General features: G+C 38.2%; 1 protein-coding gene across 1 annotated transcript; it reads left to right on the top strand.

Annotated features, from left to right (window-relative positions):
• Nucleotides 1-670: 670 nt before the first annotated feature.
• LOC121318263 (prolactin receptor-like) lies at nucleotides 671-19237 on the top strand. The gene is made up of 9 exons (XM_041254743.1): nucleotides 671-821; nucleotides 10381-10496; nucleotides 10664-10796; nucleotides 11260-11435; nucleotides 11681-11847; nucleotides 13358-13499; nucleotides 14792-14891; nucleotides 16061-16130; nucleotides 17001-19237. The coding sequence occupies exons 2-9, from the start codon at nucleotides 10406-10408 to the stop codon at nucleotides 17928-17930; spliced, it is 1809 nt and encodes a 602-aa protein (XP_041110677.1). The 5' UTR covers nucleotides 671-821; nucleotides 10381-10405; the 3' UTR covers nucleotides 17931-19237.
• The last annotated feature ends 380 nt before the right edge of the window (nucleotides 19238-19617 follow it).

Here is a 19617-nt window from a genome sequence, read left to right as displayed (position 1 = left end):
ATCATTCTCAGAAGATCATTGGCTAAACTGGTCAGATTCTGCGAAGAATGATTTCGGGGTATTCGGTGAGAACGTACAGAGAATACTTTAAAACTGAAGATAACAGTACTTGTTTGGGTTTGTCTCGTCGTGTTTGTTTAGAGTCTGTCTGTTTGGTGAGGTTCAGTTTTGTTTTAGAGTTCAGTGTTTGTTCCTGTTTTGTGTGAACCCTTTGTTTTTGATTAATAAAGAAACGAGCGAATTAGCGTCTCGCACCGCAGTGCTGGCTTTTGTTTTTGGTTATTTTTTCCGGGTTTGTGTGTGACATCTTAATAATCAAATCTTAGGATACAGTGCAGGGCTGCTTATTACAATGTCGGAGTCAAAATAAAACGGCATTTTAATCAAAATAGGGTGTATTTTCTAGAAAATAGTCCCGGGAAAATATTGAATAAATAGATATAAATCCGTAAAAAACCGAAGTCCAGAAACAAACAAAAAAATTCTTCGGAATAGCACGGAACACTAGTAAACTGAACTCAAACCAACTCAGAAGCCGTGTGAAAATATTCTGTTTTAGACTGACTGCCACTGTGTGGGAGTCGGAGATGTGGGAGCGCCTGGTTGACTGGTTTGACTCCTCCCAGTTTAGGATCTGTTTGGTTAGCGTGAGTGAGGAGTCAATCAGTCTTTAACTAGGAGATACTGTGGGCAGAGCTGCAAATCCATTTTCATCCCATTGGACTGATCAGACTATATCTAGTTAAGTAATACCTTTGCTTTTAATATAAGAATTGGGTGGAAATTGATTAAGGAGAAGAAAACTAGTACTACCAAAACAGGTGAGTAGGTGCGAAAGGGTGTTTGTTTGTAAAGCTGGTAACCTCAGTATTAATCCGGAGGATGCGTGTTATGAAATAGCAACAAGCTGGTGTTATGTATTGCCTATCTGTGCATTCTTTTTTATTTCTATTGAAACATGGTATATAGCAGTATATACTTTCATTAAGTAAATAAGGACTGGCAATCGGGACCGTAAACACCTGTACAAGATCGTTTCATTCTCTCAATTTAGAAACAAGTTGGGAGTATAATCAGACACTGAAAAAAAAAAAAAAACACCTCGTCGAAATGTAGGCTTTGCAGTTCAATTTTGTTTGTTTTTTGATAATTTATTTTTAAATGGGAGGTACGTCTACTTTTTAGTCACCTACAATTTTTGTGAGCCTAGAATAACTGTAGGAATAATACAGACAACTTTGACAAACAAGTATTCACTCCACGTGTAAAAATAAAAAAATAGATTAACACACAAACACTTGTCTTTTGTGGAACAAAACTTTGTTTGGGAGCCATGTATTGCTTCAAATAACTTAATTGCTGCTAAGGTTGTAGATAATGTACATACTTGTATTGACAGTGGCAAATAAGCTGTAATTGTAGTATCTTTTTAATTGTTTAAAAATACATTTGTAACAGTATTTTTAATGAGAGAAATAGAATTTCACACTAACGTTCATAAATTATGTACAACAGCCTTCCCATTTTGCAATAAATACAGAATTTACTAAAAATAAACTGTTCATGTAAAAGAAAATTAATGGCATATTGAATTTAATGACTGATATCTGTGTACGGTTTAAAGGAGGAATTTACAAAGAGGCTGATTTTTACTCAAGGCTAAATTGACACTTTTTTTTTTAACAATATCTGAATAAATTTAATATCCTTTACAAAACTACACCGCAGCAGTGCAGTTAAGTAGGTTGTTTATTTTTAGTTTTGTATCTTGGAAATTTATTATTTTGTGTAACCTAAAATGGAGTAATTTACACTTTTGAATAGTTTTGGAAGTCCTCCAAAGTCTTTTACTCCAAATGGCCAATTTTTCTCAAAATTAGATAAACACACCTTAAGGTTACAAAACTGGCGCTAATGACACTTCACAGTTGAAGGGACTGTTACTGTCCCCTTTTAATTGCAAGACAGTATTTGGGAATCTCTTCAAAAACACACGCATTAGCTTTCTGTTCAGCACAATTATTTATCTGCACTGTAAATGTTTCACGTAAACATTTACTTAGCATTTCAGCATCATTTTGTGTGCCTATGGCCACTTGGGAAACAGAGGCTGAAACGTGCGTACTCTGAAACGTGTTCCTGCCAATCCAATATTATTTGCACTGCGAATCTACAGTGAAGCCACCAGACCTATAGTGCTGGAGCACAACACAGATCTGAATGGCTCCACTGCAGACCTGCAGGTGCCCTATCAGACATGGGTTACTGGTGTGTGGTGAACCACGGATTGCCCTGCTGACTGAAGTCCTCCCTACCTGAGCAGCGCTTGGTCAATTGTGTGCCAGCCACCCCCTAGGAACCCCTGGTCAGAGTTAGCAATGACATAGCCTGGTTTTGAACTTGTGATCTCCAGGCTATAGGGCGCATCCTGCACTCCACACAAAATGCCTTTACTGGATGTGCCACTCAGGAGCCCCAGGTGGATGATAATTTTGAAACTACAGTCAGACTGTAACTGAGATGCTGAACAAAAAATAAAATGAAGCATAGTGGTTCAGAGATAATATATAATGCTATTTAAAAAAAGCAATTCAAGATCATTATTTTCTTTACGCTCATTTTTATCTTTGCATTTTTGACTCGTCCTGTGTAAACCCTATGACCCTTAGAAATACCACCCGTTGAAAACTCCTGATGTACATATTTAAACTTGACACACCTGTCCAAACTGTTTTAAAAGAAGACAACAAGAATCTAGTCCACGAAAAAAAGTTATTTCAAAACTGGAAGAACATGTTTTGGGCTAAATGCTAAGTTTTTTCAGAAAGGAGAAACACACCCAATAAAGTTATCAAAGCAGATATAAACAACAAAGACTTAACTTATGAACTTGTAAGTAGTCTGAAGTAGTTTCTTATTCGTTTTATAATTGTGTTTTTTGGAGAGAAATTGCGCTAATGATGTTTGAAGTAAATCGCTTTCAGAATCTATGCCTTTCTTTTAGACCATAACAAATGATTTAAAGATTTGTGTATAGGGCCCAATATATGGTTAACGGGACCAAGAACAGTAATTGTCCTGCGATTTAAATTTCAGACTAATTGAATTTCAGCCAACACCTGTCAGCAACGTTTCTTTCAGCAAGAATTTAAAAAGCTTGTGCTTCAAAGCCATATTTCTGAATCATTTGTTCTAAAAATGAAAACAAAACTTTAGGCATTTCTAACATGTTCTCGAACGTTAGCAGTCTGAATTTATACCTTTACGGAAAAAAGGTTCAAACTTCGCACTTGGTTAAATGCTTTGCAGCCCTTCATGTATAGTCTGGTATTCGTTACTTGCTGAACAAGTTTGTCTTAAGCCTAACAGGAGGAGAAATCGGTTCAGCATATTGAGGAAGGGTTTTGCTGTACCACCTAACATAGCCCATATTGACAATCCGTCAAGATCGAGAGAGCTTTAATGAAAATCAAGATGAGTGGAACTATAGTTCACAATTAACAGCTTAAAAGTACTGTTTGTTCACTTGCTGCTTAACGGTTACATACCCAGATAGAATGATAATACACCAAAGCTAAAAGACAGCTGAACAGTCCCCATTAAATAAGACAGAAATACAGTTTTATTGTTTAGAAGGGTTAATGCAGGGACAATGCTGTGCGGATTATATTAATGCAGGGACAATGCTGTGCAGATGATATTCATTTGTTTTCAAAGATTCGTAGCATTAACGAGCTTTTTCACCATGCTTCTGCAGAACACTGAAAATATGAATGGTGGGTATTGCATCTACTGCAGTCCTTCATTTTTTATTGGCTTCCTTGCGTTTACTGACATATCAGAGCAGCAAAGGCCAACAGTGCAGTACTTCAAGATGACTGAATCTGATGAATGGTAAGAAAATGAGGTGCGGTCCTGTGGATGGGTATATTGTGAATAGCAGCACGAGAGATGGGATACATTTCCCAGTAACGAATATGGGTTAAATCATGAGGATGTTTGGCGGGAAATCTGGACTGTTCCGATGACATGTAGGGACTGTTGGCATGACAGTAGGTTAAGTCCACAAACGGGCTTGGAATGTTATACTTTCCTTTGTTACAGATAACAGCCTAGCTTGCTGTCTGTGCTGCACGTAAGAAACTATGTACGGTCAGGTGGGTTTGTATACCTGTACTTCAGCATTGCTTTCTTTCTACTGAGCTTGAGATCCCCATCCAGAACCTTTCCGTCTCAACCACAGCCAGTTGCTGCTCCTTACTGCTGCTTCAGATAAGTTCTTCACTGTGTGACGCAACTCTTGGCCATTAAACCCGACGTCTCTGAGAAACTGGGTTGTAGAGTGTGCCACGAATCCTCGACAACCCACTTCCACTGGGTAAACTCAGACTCGCCATCCTCGCTGTTCTGCTTCGGCAGCTAGTTGAGCATACCAAAGTTTCTTCCTCTCATACGCCTTATCCACAGCATCTTCCCATGCAACTGTTAACTCTACCAGATGAACGAGGCATGCTGATCCAGACCACAAGACGATGTCTGGTCGAAGGTTAGTGGTGGCAATCTTAGTTGGAAAAATAAGCCATTGACCAATATCTGCCAGCATCTTCCAGTCTCTAGCAGCTTCCAGTTGTCCTGGGCCAGGCTTGGTTTTAACACCTTTTCTTGGTGGTTGTTCTCCTGGATGGAGAAATATTGTCTTTTGTGTGTAATACTTTGTTGGAACTGGTGGCAACTTATTGGTCAAGTTACACTTGTCTTCCAATGCTAAGGCCAAACATCGCAGCACCTGGTCATGGTGCCAAGTAAGCCATCCTTGGCTAAGACCCACCTTACATCCTGTCAAAATGTGCCTTAATGTTGCAGGTGATGAACACAAAGGACATGAGGAATCCCCACCCTCCCAGAGGTTCAGGTTCTGTGGTGATGGGAGAACATCATATACTGATCGGAAACTGATCCTGCTCTCTTCCATTGTCCATAAGTCTTGCCAGCCGATCTTGCATTGTTCCACACTCTCCCATCTCATCTATTCTCCTTGCTTGGCCTGGGAAATGGCCTTTACACACCTGATCCTCTCCTCCTGCTTTTGCACCTCATTGACTACCAGCTTCCTCTGTTGAGCTGAGATTGCATTGTGCCATGTAGGAGGAGCTGAACTGAGACCAAAACCTCCTTTTCCATGCTGAACTTGCCCCATAATGTCTCTAATCTGAAGGGCAGCCTTAGCATCTTCCACAGCTTCCTTTGCCATCCATTTTCTTCCAGTTTTCAACACAGGTGCTGCCTCCCTTACACATTTGTTGCATGAATCCACTAATGTCATTTCCAGTCGGACTTTGGCGCACTTAAACCCCTCGGTTAGAGCAGAGATTGGTAGCTGCAGTATTCCTTTACCATAAAGTCCAACTCTGCTGAGGCAACGTGGAACTCCCAACCATTTCCTGACGTATGAACTTATTAAAGCTTCCAGCTTCTCCGTCAAGGAAACCTTGTACGCAATCAGTGGCCACAGCAGTCTTGGCAGTAGTCCAAACTGAAGCGCCAGAGTTTCAGTTTGCCTGGTAAATCACTGCTGTTGCTGCTCCTTTCTGTTGCTTCAGATACGTTCTTCACTGTACGACGCAACTCTTGGCCACTGAACCTGACGTCTCTGAGAAACCGGGTTGTAGAGTGTGCCACAAATCCTCGACAACCCACTTCCACTGGGTAAACTCGGACTCTCCATCCTCGCTGTTCCGCTTCAGCAGCTAGTTGAGCATACCGAAGTTTCTTCCTCTCATACGCCTCATCCACGGCATCTTCCCATGGCACTGTTAACTCTACTAAATGAACAAGGCGTGCTGATCCAGACCAGACGAAATGAGAGGGGATAAAAAGTTTATTTTAAAGCCTTGTTTTTTTGTTTTAGAATCTTATTTTCATTAGTGAACAGGCAAAAAAGTCTATCTGCTGTTTCTAGTTTTGTATTTAAACAATAAAATACTATGCTTTTTTGCACGGATTTCTTATTAAAATCAATATTATGCCCTTATCACCTTTGCTACACTTACTATTTTTGTGTTCATTAGGAGGAAATACATGTACTACTGTAGATGTGCTGTGTCAGAAGAAGCTTGTTAAGGTTTACCCCACCTAGTTTCCTAAGAAAACTTGTTGGAACTGGAATATACTAATCTGATACATAGAAAAGATATAGAGAAATTACAGAAACAGCTGTAACAGTTCTGAATCCAGATGTTTCAATGCAGGGGGAGATTTCTATGAACTGAATTAACACTCATTAGGGTGAAGAAACAAATCACAAACTTTCACACAAATTTGCATTGACATCCAGGAAGCAATCTTAACATGCTGATGAATAGAACCCTTTGAAATGGTGGACACAGGTTTTCTTGTTTGTTAACAATATGAACATGTTAGTAACTGAGACTTTGCAGTTGCTGGGGAACACCGTGGATTTCATCAACTACTTATCCCTGATTATCATAGGATTACCCCAAAGAATAAGTGTGATACAGTCCAGGGTGATTCCCCGATCACAGTCAAATTCATAACTCCTGACCTACTAAGTGCAGCTTCACATATTCTAGAATAAGCACTCTGCTGGGAGCACGGAGTTGACCCTCCCATGCCTATTAGCAGTATGATAACTTAATGGATTATTGTTGTGGTTGAAAGTTTGGCTGGAATTGACAGTCTAAAAATAAACGTAATCTACTTAGATATTTAGAATGGATTTCCCTATGGGTTTTGCTCTGATTCCTCAAAAGTACTGTAAGCCTCGGTGATGACAGAAAACAAATTACATCAAGTATAAAGTACACTATGTATGTATTTAATGGACAGTAAACATTGACATGATATTAAGAGCTTTAGAACACTGTGTTCTGACGATCTGTTTTGGACAACTAAACAGACTTGAAATATTTGTTTGTAGAGACATCAATGTTTTGCTTCAGGGCTCCACTGGACATGCAATAAAGCAAATTGGCCAGTGTTAAATTAACTCAGGCGTCAAATCTAACACTTTTCCAGTGTGCATATGGCTCCACACAGTGAAAAAGCAGCACTTTTGAAAAAGATAAAAATAACACTTTCATAGTGTAAAACATTTAACACTATGGGAGATAAATTTACATCTCTTTCTGTTTATAACTAGCACCTCTTTATTGTAAAACTAAGTACCTAAGTGTTTGGAAATAACACTGCTGTAGTGACAGTTTAACTCATATGAGTACACAGTTATACTCTGTATATAAACTATGTACACTTGTGTAAACTAATAGCTTTATGTTTTGTCTATGTTATGTAAGAAGGAAGGTTTGAACTGTTACAGGGTATGGCAAAACAACAAGGAGTGGCACTTATAATAATCACAACATTTATAACAACAATAACAGTATTTCCCTTACCCTATTTCCCACTCCCAGCGTCCTCTGCTCCTAATTAACATTTTTGTGGAGGCCGGCTCTGGGCATGGCACACAACCAGCCGACAGGTGGCAACGGCAAGTCAGTCCAGCTGTGCCCGTTGCAATATATTAGCCTACCTTGAACTTCTCCAGTGGGGCAGAAGCGGCGCCATTATGGAACCTGCTGACTAAAATCCTGGATGTTGATATTATTACTCTGGATTAGTGTACTGTATTTTACACTGACATATACCTTGGTTTAGATATGAAACAACACCGCTTGGTGTCAAGTTTGAAACTTGAACACCTAAAATCAACACTAACAGTTATCATTGCGAATTTGCTGTAAAGGCTTAATCTGGTAAGGTTGGGACAATGTTTACTCTGAAATGTCATCAGTCAGTTGTCAAATGTAGATGGTGGCTAAACCTTAGAGCTGTGCCAATATCCATCCTTACACAATCAATAGCAAGTTGGACAAACTGTACATATTGAAACAGCATGGGAGGAAGACATCCTAGACAGCAGATCAAAAAGGCTTGCTTTCTGGAGGATGCCTTCTTTGATTAAGCAGGGGGAGAATGTAAGGAATCTCCTTGCAGCTGAGTTAATAATACTGATATCAGCATAAGCCATGCGTTTACTTCTTAATACAGAGCTGGCTCTTTAGTTGAATGGAAAGATGTTCGAACCATGAGGTCTGTGGTTCATGTCCAGCCTTTGACTCTTCATTCAATTCACTGTGCTGAGATGACACATCATTACATTTTGGCTTGTATTTTGTTGGGTATTTCTTTGTTTTATGTGAGCGTATCACTTGTGCTTTCCAGTTCTTATAACTGCAACATCTTGCAAGTGTTAACGGTTTACACTATTGTTCATGGCCTTGAAATAATGTGTAGTTCTTGTGACAGCAAAATGAAATCGTCAGTTTTATGGCTCAGGAAGAATGTTTATTTATTTATTTATTTATTTATTTTTTTTAAGTAAAACCTTTACCAATCCAACTTGACAAAGCTATAACATGTACCTTAAAGCGTAAGTAGCAGGGTTTTGAAAAATATAGCTTTGCAAGTCTCCAGGTGTTGCTACAATAGTTTACTGTAAATAACATACCTGGAATTTTTGTCATTAACATCCTGACAATGTCCACTCTAGTGCACTGATAGGGTTAGAATTATTGCCCACATTGTCAAACAGGTAACACAGCAATAACGATCCATGATGTGGTACGGAACAGAAAAGCCAGAGCACTTTATGTTTTTGGTTTTGTGTTTTTTTTAAATCGCTGTTCCTGCAGGGATTAAAATCCTAGTGCACTAGAGCTGACATTTTGGAAAGAGCTTTGAAACAGTTGTCAAAGTTAAGTGTAAAAAGTTGTCAGGATGTTAACCATGAAAAGAAAAATGGGAGTTGTAGCAACATGTGGGGAAGTATAACGTTATATTTTCCGGAACACCGCTACTTACTCTTTAAAGACTTTGCATACATTTTCAGTACTTGAATACACTGTTTGTTTAGGTAGGTGCTCATTCTATACTACTGCTATTTAAAAATGTAAACCTGTATAACATGCAGTGAAATGCAGGTATCAATTTACCATCCAGTAAACTGACTTCATTAACAAAACATAATACCTAAAGAGACGTAACAATTTTTTGACACGTAGGAACAACAAACAGATTCACAACCAAACTTTATAACCTTTATAAGGAGTTTATTCTTTATTTCAATTTTACCGTGGGCTTAAAGATACTTATTTTCAGACTTTCTAAAGAGCATTGTGTCTGTCTGACGTACTTATTATTCCCTATTTTAAGAATCCTATTCAAAGGTTTAAACATAATCTTCTGAAAACTATAAATATTCCAGATAACTGGTCTGGTAACTTTAGACAGGCTGTTGTGTTTTCAAGGTGCCTTTGTTTATTTGTTTGTGTTGAAAAATCTGGGTTGTATCAGGTGATGCTGGTTTATACAGGTTTATACAGGTTGGGTAAATGTAAGTATTTTTAACTTTTTAATTGTTAATGATATTTACTATACACTTATTGTTGTTACTGTTTTTTTTTTTTTAACTTGGAAGTGGTGTTCAGCATAGTGTTGTATTACCACTTTGACTTGCTCGTTTTCAAAAACAGGAACGAGTAAACTACTAATTGAAAAGGACAAGGTTTCCCAATGTCTTTAGTATATATTAACTTGTGCTAGTGGAAAAAGATGCTCTTCAGTTCACTTTTTATGCTATTTTTAAAACTTAAGCGTAATTAAAATCTTAAAAGAGAATTCCAGACATTGGCCAAGACCTGCTTAACTCAGGTTGTGTTCATGACAGCAGCTACACTGCTTTTGACCTCTGCTGCTGTATTTCCGAGAGATCATTATCATGCTAGCATTGCTTTATGTTTTTTACTGTTGGGTGGATACGCCATTAAGAGCTGTCATGTTACAGGCATAGCCATAAATTGACATTTTCATTGAAGGTGATTTATAGGGAACAGTTATTTAATTGCATTTACATACCTGTAGTAAAACCGCCTAGATACTGAATCGTTTTTGCTGATTTAGTAGGTAGGTCATCTCACTTGGCTGTATTCTATTGAATGTATTTTTTAAAGTACCTTGAGATATCTTGGCATTATCAAGTTTACCATGGTAAATGTGCATAATACATTTCCCCACATGTTATATATTGTGCATTTTGCTTTATAAAAGTTTATGTTTTTACTATGGTATTCTAAGGTGAACATTTGTAATGGATAATGCTTTTTGTCACGTGGCAAGCTTGTGGGACTGGATTGTGTTTATGCATAAATAAGAGAAAGCTATTTGCCCAACATTCTTGTTTCCACCAGAAACACTGCAGTCTCCTGAGACCATACTGCCTTTATTGTCTGGAGAGCCTTCACTGAACAACAGGAACCAGAATTATAATGAATTGTAATGTCTTTTTTCTTAATTGTTTTTCAGTGAGCCATCAGTTTTAGAAAAGTCCATGAAAAGAGCAGAAAAAATGAAGGAGGCTTGTGGAGTGAAAATTATTCTGTTTCTGCTATTTGTTCAAACGTGGCTTGTCGAAAATACTGGTAAGTATAATGTATTTCTTAAATAAAATCTACATTTGAGTCTATTGAAATTAAGGAATAATTTTAAGAAGCTATAAAAAGTCCAGGTCAGGTATAGAGTTATTTCTGTTCTAGTATGAACTACAAGAATAAGATTACACTGAAGAATGATTTGTTATTGTATTCAGGTCCCACATTTCCTGGAAAGCCAGTGTTGCTCCGTTGCAGATCACCAGAAAAAGAAACTTTTGCTTGTTGGTGGCAGCCAGGTTCTGATGGAGGACTTTCTACTAACTACTCTTTGTATTACACCATGGAGGGGTGAGATGATATTGTACATGTCTCTTGGCTTGCAATGGAAGCTTTTGGTTTCTATTAGTTAAATGCATAAAATATAGATACAAAAATGAAGGGAGGGGTTACCTGTCTATGATCTAATGTCTAATATCTGGGGCTTTAAGATCATTTTCTCACAAGTCCTGTACTGTTTTGCTGTTGGTCTTAATGTTTTACAGACTTTATTACCACTTCAGCTTGGGTAAAGCCCCTCTTGACACCTTTAAAAATTTCTTATGTGATGCATATCACACTCGTCAAGAGACGCATTACCTGTAACATGGAAGTAAACTTTTAGTAACTGGGAATTCTGGAAAACACAATAAACAGTAAAGCATGTGAGGTAGTGTAAATATGGTAATGGGCAGAATTGTTATTATTATCATTATTATTATTTTTATTTTTTTCAAACTGTTTGTTATTGAATGTACTTTTTTTTTTTGGGCAGATCCCGGGAAAATTCAGTCCATGAGTGCCCTGATTATAAGACTGCAGGTCTAAACTCCTGTTATTTCAACAAAACCTACACATCTCTTTGGATAACATACACTATCAGTGTTGTTGCGCAGAATGCATTGGGGAGCAATTCTTCAGATCCTGTGTTTGTGGACGTAGCTTACATAGGTAAGTAAACAGTAGACTCTGTGTGGTTTTGCTGGATACATTAATTTTAAAGTATGCATTCTTACTTAGAATTAGGATATTTCTCGTTTTTCACCTTTTGAAGGATAATAGTACAGTGTTGACAGTCATGGCTAGAGCTAGGCACAATGGCTGCCTCCCCACAAAGCTTCTTGTGAAGTGAATGAATGTACTTGTCATTGAGTCCCATAATGGCTGACCAGGCCAGTCCTTCCATGTTTTTACAGTTCAGCCGCACAAACCTGAGAACATCTCAGCAGAACTGAGGACCCAGGACCAGAAACCCTATCTGATGGTGAAGTGGGACCCCCCCCACAAGGCTGATACAAAGTCTGGCTGGATCACCCTTCAGTATGAGCTCCGTCTGAAGCCAGAGAAAGGAGCAGAATGGGAGGTATGCCATGTCATTAGTTGCCTGAAGCAGGGAGAGACCATACGGCTCCCCTAATTCAAGAAGATTCAGATTTATCTTGCTACCACTCCTGTTTTAAGAGTCAGTAATAAGGGTTGAGCAATTCTATCATAGCTGGATTAAAGCATTGAAGGTTATTTTGCTATTTTGAGTTCATTTTCACAATGCCAAGTTTGTGCTCCTATGCTTTTTGTTTGTTATATTTACTGGATTGAGAGATTGCATATTTATTATCTGTGTGTCAGGGACGTAGAAGCTGTACTGTGATTGATTGGATGGCCTTTAGACAGTTTGCAAAGCTATTCTGTGTTACTCAGTGATAAAATGTCCTATATAGTGCTCACCCATTATTACACGCCTTTTTATAGTATGGAATCGGTTATAGCATGGTAGGGTGGTGGCTCCCATTTTCTCCATAATGCCATCACAGCAGCCCTTTTATACTCGTTATAAGGCAGAACACAAATAGCAGTCTTGTAACTATGTCTCCCACTATAGTGGTGTAAAGGGTGAGCACTGTGTACATAATGCTACATCAGTTCCTGTAATGTTACATTAAGGGACACCTAGGGATCCATTTCCTAAATAAAAGACAACACTATCCACTGTTTACATGAATAAAATACACACACAGAGCCCTATTGTCAAGGATCTACACTTGGGAAAGTAATGAAGCTGCCCTGGTTTCAGGCTGTTGTTCAGCAGAAATGTTAATCCCAGAAGGGAGTATTAATCAGCCCAGCGTTGCAGTAGCATTTCATCCGATTTCAGCTTGAGGTTGAATGCTTTGCTGCCAAAATTCTTAAAATAGCCTGTGTGTAAAATAATCTGAACTTTGATGGAGATACTTATTTTGTCACATTTGTGATGTTACAAGTACGTTGATTCACAGGTGTATTGTTGTGTATGAACAATCAATACGCTTGTATTTTAAAATGTGTATATACACCACACCTTCTGAAAAGTTGGTTTGAATGTCTCTATAGAACTGCCAAATAATATGGCACTGTATTTTTTGACTGAATTCACCCCTGAGCATGATAAAATAAGAACAGTGTATATACCATTTGGAAATGTGGGGTCTGATACTGTTTCTCTAATGTCTAATACAGTGCTGGTCTATGAAAGAAGGGTGACGGTAATGGAAACAGATACTGGATGGTGGGTGTTTAATCTTGGAGGCTCTTACCACTGAAATTAATGAATGAATACGAATACTGTCTTCATGTCCTTCGTAATTTCCACCATAACTTGTATTTGAGGGGTTTGCGCACAAATGGGGTAATGCAACTGCAGAACATATTTTCCCTCAGTGCTGCTTAAACATCCGATGTTTAAAGACCAGTGAAGCCCTACAGTAATTGGCCAGGTCAAATGTTTTAAAGGGTAATGTGGAACATGGGAATCTACATTGTTTGCTAGGAAAACAGTAACAAATCTGTCTGATGTAGTATGCAGCATGCCACTAACCCTCACATTGTTTTGTCTTCAGTCCCACTATGCTGGCCAGCAAAAGCAGTTCAATGTGTTTAGTTTACATCCCAGGGAAGTGTACCTGGTGCAGGTTCGCTGCAAACCAGATCACGGATTCTGGAGTGAATGGAGCTCCACTTCTTACATAGAAATACCTGACTGTGAGTCCACAACCTATTTATTTTAATTACAAACAGCACCAAATCCTGTAGTCTAGCATTTTGGTGTTTATGAAATAGATTAGTTTCACATGTGCCCGGTGCATCGCACGCGTCTGGTCCATCACGTGCCAAGTGCCTCAAATGCAGAATCTCATTTTTGAGCACCAAGCCCCACCTAAAGAGGCTTTTGTGTGGAGTTAATGCTAGGTCCTTAGTTATGCCAGTCACTGCTTTATTTTGCAGGCATTATTAGGTTGCCTAACATTATCACTGGTGCTCTTGTCATTGTGAATGTGTTTTTGTTCTCAAATATAACACTTCAGTTTTAGCAAGTTTAACAGGCTGCCTCCTGGTACCTCAGCCTCGCTCAGGGTGCCAGTGCTGCTGCTCGTGCTAAGAAAGCAGACGTCAAAACCTCTGTACTTAGAAACAGTGTGACTGTTTGGACCAACTGTGCCACTAGGTTATTTGGAATTTATCAATTCTATACACATCAGGCTGTCCTTATCTGATCTCCAGTAACAACTATGGGAGGCAGAGTACAAGTTTAATCAACATTTCCACCCGAACCCCCTGTCACACAACTGAATTATGCTGAAATATTACATTATTCTACAAGTTTCAAAGTTCTGTAAAATGTGGGGGCTGATACACTAAATGAAATAAAACATTGGTTCAATGAAATGTGTATCAGGTAACACAAGTTCTGAAGCAGGCATTTTGCAGTGCCTAATTTGTCTTAAATTCATAATGAATCTTATTGCTGTACCTCTATTTGCATTTCATCAACAGGTTTATGTTATTTATGATTCAATCATGGAGGCAGTGTTTGGATGTAGTTAAAATACCTCCCTTATATAATGTTTAATTTACCCATCTATTTATTGTTGGTTCACATGCAACAGCCTGGTAATTAAACACAGTTATCTACCTACTGTATTAAACCCAGGGATGGAAGCGTTGTATGTAAAGTTGGTCTATTGATGACTATATTTTGGATTTGAATTATTGCAGGGAACGTTTTTTTTTTTTTTTTTTTTTTTTTTTTAATAAAACAAATCACTGTACTGGTATATCAGTTAACTTTCTGCCCAAGTAACATCCAGATTCAAATTGGAAAAATAGATGAGCAGCCCCTCTCTAATATAACTCTTTATGAACATAACCCCCCTTAATTCAAAGCTATATTATTATCAGGCTAAAATAATTTGATCTAGAAGGTTATTTATTTTCTATAAATCATGCTGTGGATAAAACTTCAGATATTAAAATAAATTCTCTTTTTTTCTCAGATTTCAGGCCAAGAGACACTTCATTGTGGATTTTGATTGCTGCCCCATCTGTGTGTATTTTTCTGATCCTAGCTTGGACCGTTGCTATAAAGTGTAACAGGTAATCTGATACTCCTGAGTTTCATATACCCATTTCATGGCATGAGTACATAGAACTGCATCTCATTTCAAGAAACATTACCCCTTGCCATTATGATTGTGGTCATTCTGAATGGTTCAGTGTACTGTTGCTCTGTTGATATATTTAGTTTCTATATTTAGCTGCCCAACATCATACTTTTGCTAAATATAATTTCTTTGCTTCCTGGTTCTGAGAAATGATGTGATATGTGACCTTGACCACCTACTTCTATACAATGCCATAAAGAGGGTAGAGAGGAGTTGGAGCAGGTTTGAAAGGTAACGGTATCACTGATACAGTCGGTGCCATCTAATCGGGATACCGATAATCGGGATTGCTGCTTAAATAGGAGACGGTTCTTCCCAATGCTATTGATGCCATTTAATTGGGATACAGTATTTGCAAATTATTAATGGAGATCAATTTTCAGAGCAATTGCAGTGAGTACGTGATTACGCTGTGACTATTTTAAATTGCATCTTTTGCATTTTCATTTTTTTAAATGAATACTCTGAATGATGTTTGTATCTTAACAAGTGCTGTTTCTGCACCAAAAGAGGTTCTCAATGGGGTCCCCAGCACTGTAGCTCATCTTGTAAAAGCAATGCTGAGTGGACTGCAGAGCGAGACATGCGAACGTGGCACAAATGATACCAAGTTGCAGATCTTGGCTGAGATCCCACAGGGAATGCTGCCTTGGCCTTTGCACTTGCAGTATTAGAAAGGAAAGTCGGCAGGGTACCGTGGTAACTGTGGTACATTATTCTTAGCTACTATATGTAGACTGTCATAGCTAGTGACTACCACTGGTTCGTTTAATCTGTGAGGCAAGAGTGAAACTGTTGAACAGCTGGTGAACTTAAAACACCTCTCTCTGCTTTATGCATGACAGCACTATAGTTTAAATCCCATACAGGGCAAAGTCTTCATGGACATCTGAATAGCATTATAATATTATTATACATAGATGGTTGTCTACATGTGAAAACATACTCTTGTAGTGTGCAGGCAATATATGGGGTGGATAAATAGCTTTTGTTGGACTTGATAGTTAATTACAAATTACTCTGGGGAGATGTCATATATGCAGTCCAATCCCTATACTCTTTTTTGCTGATGCAATGTCTAATATTTCTGTTTCATTTTAGTATGAAGAGTTATCTATTTCCACCAGTCCCTGGGCCAAAGATTAGAGGATTCGATACCCAGCTGCTGAAAGTAAGTTTATGAATTGTCCTTCAACTTTTTACATTTTCAATAGATGTGAAAAAACTGATGTGCCACCATGAAACACAATAAAAACAATGCATGCATGTAACACAAGCCTTTATAATAAGTGTCAGTAATACTAAGACAGTAACTTCTTATGACGTAAACATTAATTCACGAGACAATGCAAACAGACTTGTTTTTGAGAACACTTTTAAAGGTTAGTGTTTACTTTATACTGTGTACTAGTGTGTTTAACTGTATACTAAAATATGATTCCTTAGTGAGATTTTACTACATTTTTCCATAGCTTAGTCTGTGCAATGTGTAAAGAAACAGGCATTTTCTACTTATCAGTCACAAGTAAACTTCCTCCTGCTTTGGAACCTTTATGCCCCTCATAAAAAAACACTCCCATGGTATATTTGCACATTAATCTTGAAGTTCCCCATGCTATTTATACATTGTGATCTGAGGTTGAACTCCATTGTAAACCTCAAGAAGTTGAGCTGACATTAAAAATTGAGGAAACTCATTGCATCAAAAAGGTAAGTTAGGTGAACTTGTCCAAAGTGATATAACCAGTCAAATTTGAGGTCATACATTAGGTAGTCTACAATTATTGCTAATCATTTGTAAGGTTTGTAAAGTTTATCTTGATATAATCAGGAGACATTAACATTTAGTTTTACCTGATTAAAAATGCACTTATCAATTACTGCAAGAAAATACAAATTTTCAGATAGCAAATGGTGAAATGTTAACACTGGTCAATGAAATACTTTATCAAACAAATGTACAATTTTGTGATTTTTGTAGTTTCATTTTTAATTGTAAAATATGATTTTTGCTAATTTGTGTGTCTTGAATTATTTTTAGAGTGGAAAATCTGAAGACCTGTTAAATGCTCTAGGCTGCCAAGGTTTCCCTCCAACGCCAGACTGTGAAGACATGCTGGTTGAGTTTGTAGAAGTAGATGACAGTAATGAGCAGAAACAGGTGATGAATAAAGGAGAGGATGATCTGGAAGGAAGAGTGAAATCTAGTGGCAACGAGGTAGATAATGACTCCGGACGAGGGAGCTGCGACAGTCACACTCTCCTCCTTGAGGTGTCTAATTCCAGCAAGAAAACTTCTGCACAGGTTGGAGACAACTCCAACAACAAGGGAAGTATCAGGCTTTCTCGGAAAAGTAGCGCCAATGGAAGACTGCTCAATTTTGAGACGGCAGGCGAAAAAACAAACACTTGGCCAACAGCCAAATTATCTTTTCTCCTGGCTCGGCAACGATCCTATCACAACATATCTAAAATCCACAGAGAGGCATACTCTTTCGGGAACAACGCTGACATGCATGGAAACACAAGCACTGCTCAAAGCAAATCTAAGGAATACAGGGAGTTGCACTCCACAGTTTCAGGAGACCAAAAGACACGGTTTGCCGATGAGAAGCACAGCCCTTTACTGCCCTTCAAAGCAATGGAGTACGTTGAGGTTCAAAAAGTTAACGAGCAGAGCATGCTGATACTAACGCCAAAAACTGAAGAAGGACACAAGAGTGTACCCCCAGAATACATGGGGCAGGAATACACAAAAGTGAGTGGAGTCGTCAGTGACAGGGTTCTGCTGTTGCTAAGGGATACAGGAGCCCAGGGTACAAGCGACACCCAGGAAGGGAAAAACGTAGCATCACACCCCAGCCTTCAATGTCAGGTTGGGAAAATGGTGGGCACTTCTCCAGCACTAGAGGGCAAGCAGTTGGCAGCATCTGGCTATGTAGACCCAGCTGCTGCCCTGCAGTCATTTTAAATAACTTTTCACTTTAAGCTTACTCTACCAGTAGCCAGTACTGTTCTTTTGAAATAGTGTTCTGAAAACTCAAGAACTTGTCTGAAAGAAAGGGAAATACTGTAGTACTTTTAAAAAGATTGGGGGGGGGGGAGTTAAATAAGTAGAGAAGCAATGCTGTAAAGCCAAATGTTTTGACACATTTTCCCGAATCGTATTTTGTAATTGAAAACTGTTAATTTAGTGTGTATAAAATTTACATTTACTCCATACTCTACTCACTTTTGCAGGGATGATGGGATTTACTTCCTGTATGGTGGCTGTCCATTTTGTTTGTTTTGTCACATCAATGATGGAAAGAGCACTTTGCTGAGCTTACAAGTTTCAAGGATGTCTTTTAAGAAAGATAATATTGGGACCATGAAACATACAAGCTGCTGTTGCAATCAAGAGCGTTCTTGCATAGTCAGGAGTGATATATTTGTAATATCTGTCTATTCCAACCCTTTAGTTTACCACAGTATTTTGACACTATATTTCTGCAGTCTTCCCATGCTTATACTATGCATTTACCGAGGTTTGGCATGTTTATTACAATGTTTTACCATACCTTGCTGCTCTTTACATTGATTTATCGTGTTTTCACTAAGTTTTATTACACTTTGATATGCTTTTTCTATGGCACACTTATAAAAGGAACCAACCACTCATACAAACAATGTCACGTTTTGAAAAAATAGTAAACCGTATATCATTTTATTTTGCTGGTTTCAAAGAAATATGTCGTCATATTACATATTACAAGTTCTTTTTGTGAGAGGCTGTCAGCACCATCTTGGCACCATTTAAAACCTTGACAGGCATAATGTCTTCATGTGGCTGTAAAAGTGTATCACATTATTTGTAAAAACATTAGGTTTTTTTGTCGTTGTTTTTTTGAAAAATTTAACCTTTTAACCGAAATAAGTCACTGCACTGCTTCCTAAGTCGTCGCCCCCCCCCCCCAGATATGTACATCTATTAGACAACAAGCGTTACAAAAATGTGTCTATTGTATGTGTAGTTATATAAATAATGTTGTGTTTTGTTGGTGATGTGGTATAGTTTTCATACACAGTGTAGCTTTATTTGTACAATATTTGTTCTAGTGTTTATATGCTGGGACACTGATCTAGCACAGACAATTGGTAATTCATGGGCCAAGCTTTTTGAGTGTTTTCAATGTAAAGTAGACGTAATTACTTTCACAATACTGCAGCTCATATGTTGTATCCACTCATAACTTTTTGAGCTCTTAGAATGATTTAATAAATAATAACAATGTGAAATTTAACCAAGTGTCTTCAAATGGCATTTAAATACATTTTCCTTTTTTATGATTTCAATATTTGTAAGTGTTCGGGGTTCTGTTGAAACTATAGTACTGTGCATCTATATTGTCTTTCCCTTGCTCTGTGCTTGCATCAGAGGTGAACTCCCTGCACTAAACAGACCCCATTCTGTTGAAATCAGGTGGCAGTGTGACTTTGCATATGACCTCTACTGAGAGAGAAAAGGTTTTCAATGGGTGGAGTCAGTAGAGTTGAAATGTCACATGATTTGAATGGAATGAGGATGCAATTTCAGTGGAAGTGGTTAGCATCTCCAGGAAAGCCTAAAGCCAAGTGAAAGCAGATAGAGAACAATTATAATGACTTGGTATTGGAGG

Source organism: Polyodon spathula, chromosome 1 (genome assembly GCF_017654505.1).
Source record: "Polyodon spathula isolate WHYD16114869_AA chromosome 1, ASM1765450v1, whole genome shotgun sequence".
In the NCBI taxonomy this organism is placed as follows: Eukaryota; Metazoa; Chordata; class Actinopteri; order Acipenseriformes; family Polyodontidae; genus Polyodon; species Polyodon spathula.
The sequence above is the reverse complement of the archived record's forward strand: the minus strand, read 5'-3'. Positions and strand labels throughout refer to the sequence as shown.

Coding starts and splice junctions, on each gene's coding strand:
- LOC121318263 (XM_041254743.1), top strand. CDS start 10,406: ATGAAAAGAGCAGAAAAAATGAAGGAGGCTTGTGGAGTGAAAATTATT. Junction 11,848..13,357: donor AGAAAGGAGCAGAATGGGAG/GTATGCCATGTC, acceptor TTTTGTCTTCAG/TCCCACTATGCTGGCCAGCA. Junction 13,500..14,791: donor TTACATAGAAATACCTGACT/GTGAGTCCACAA, acceptor TTTTTTTCTCAG/ATTTCAGGCCAAGAGACACT.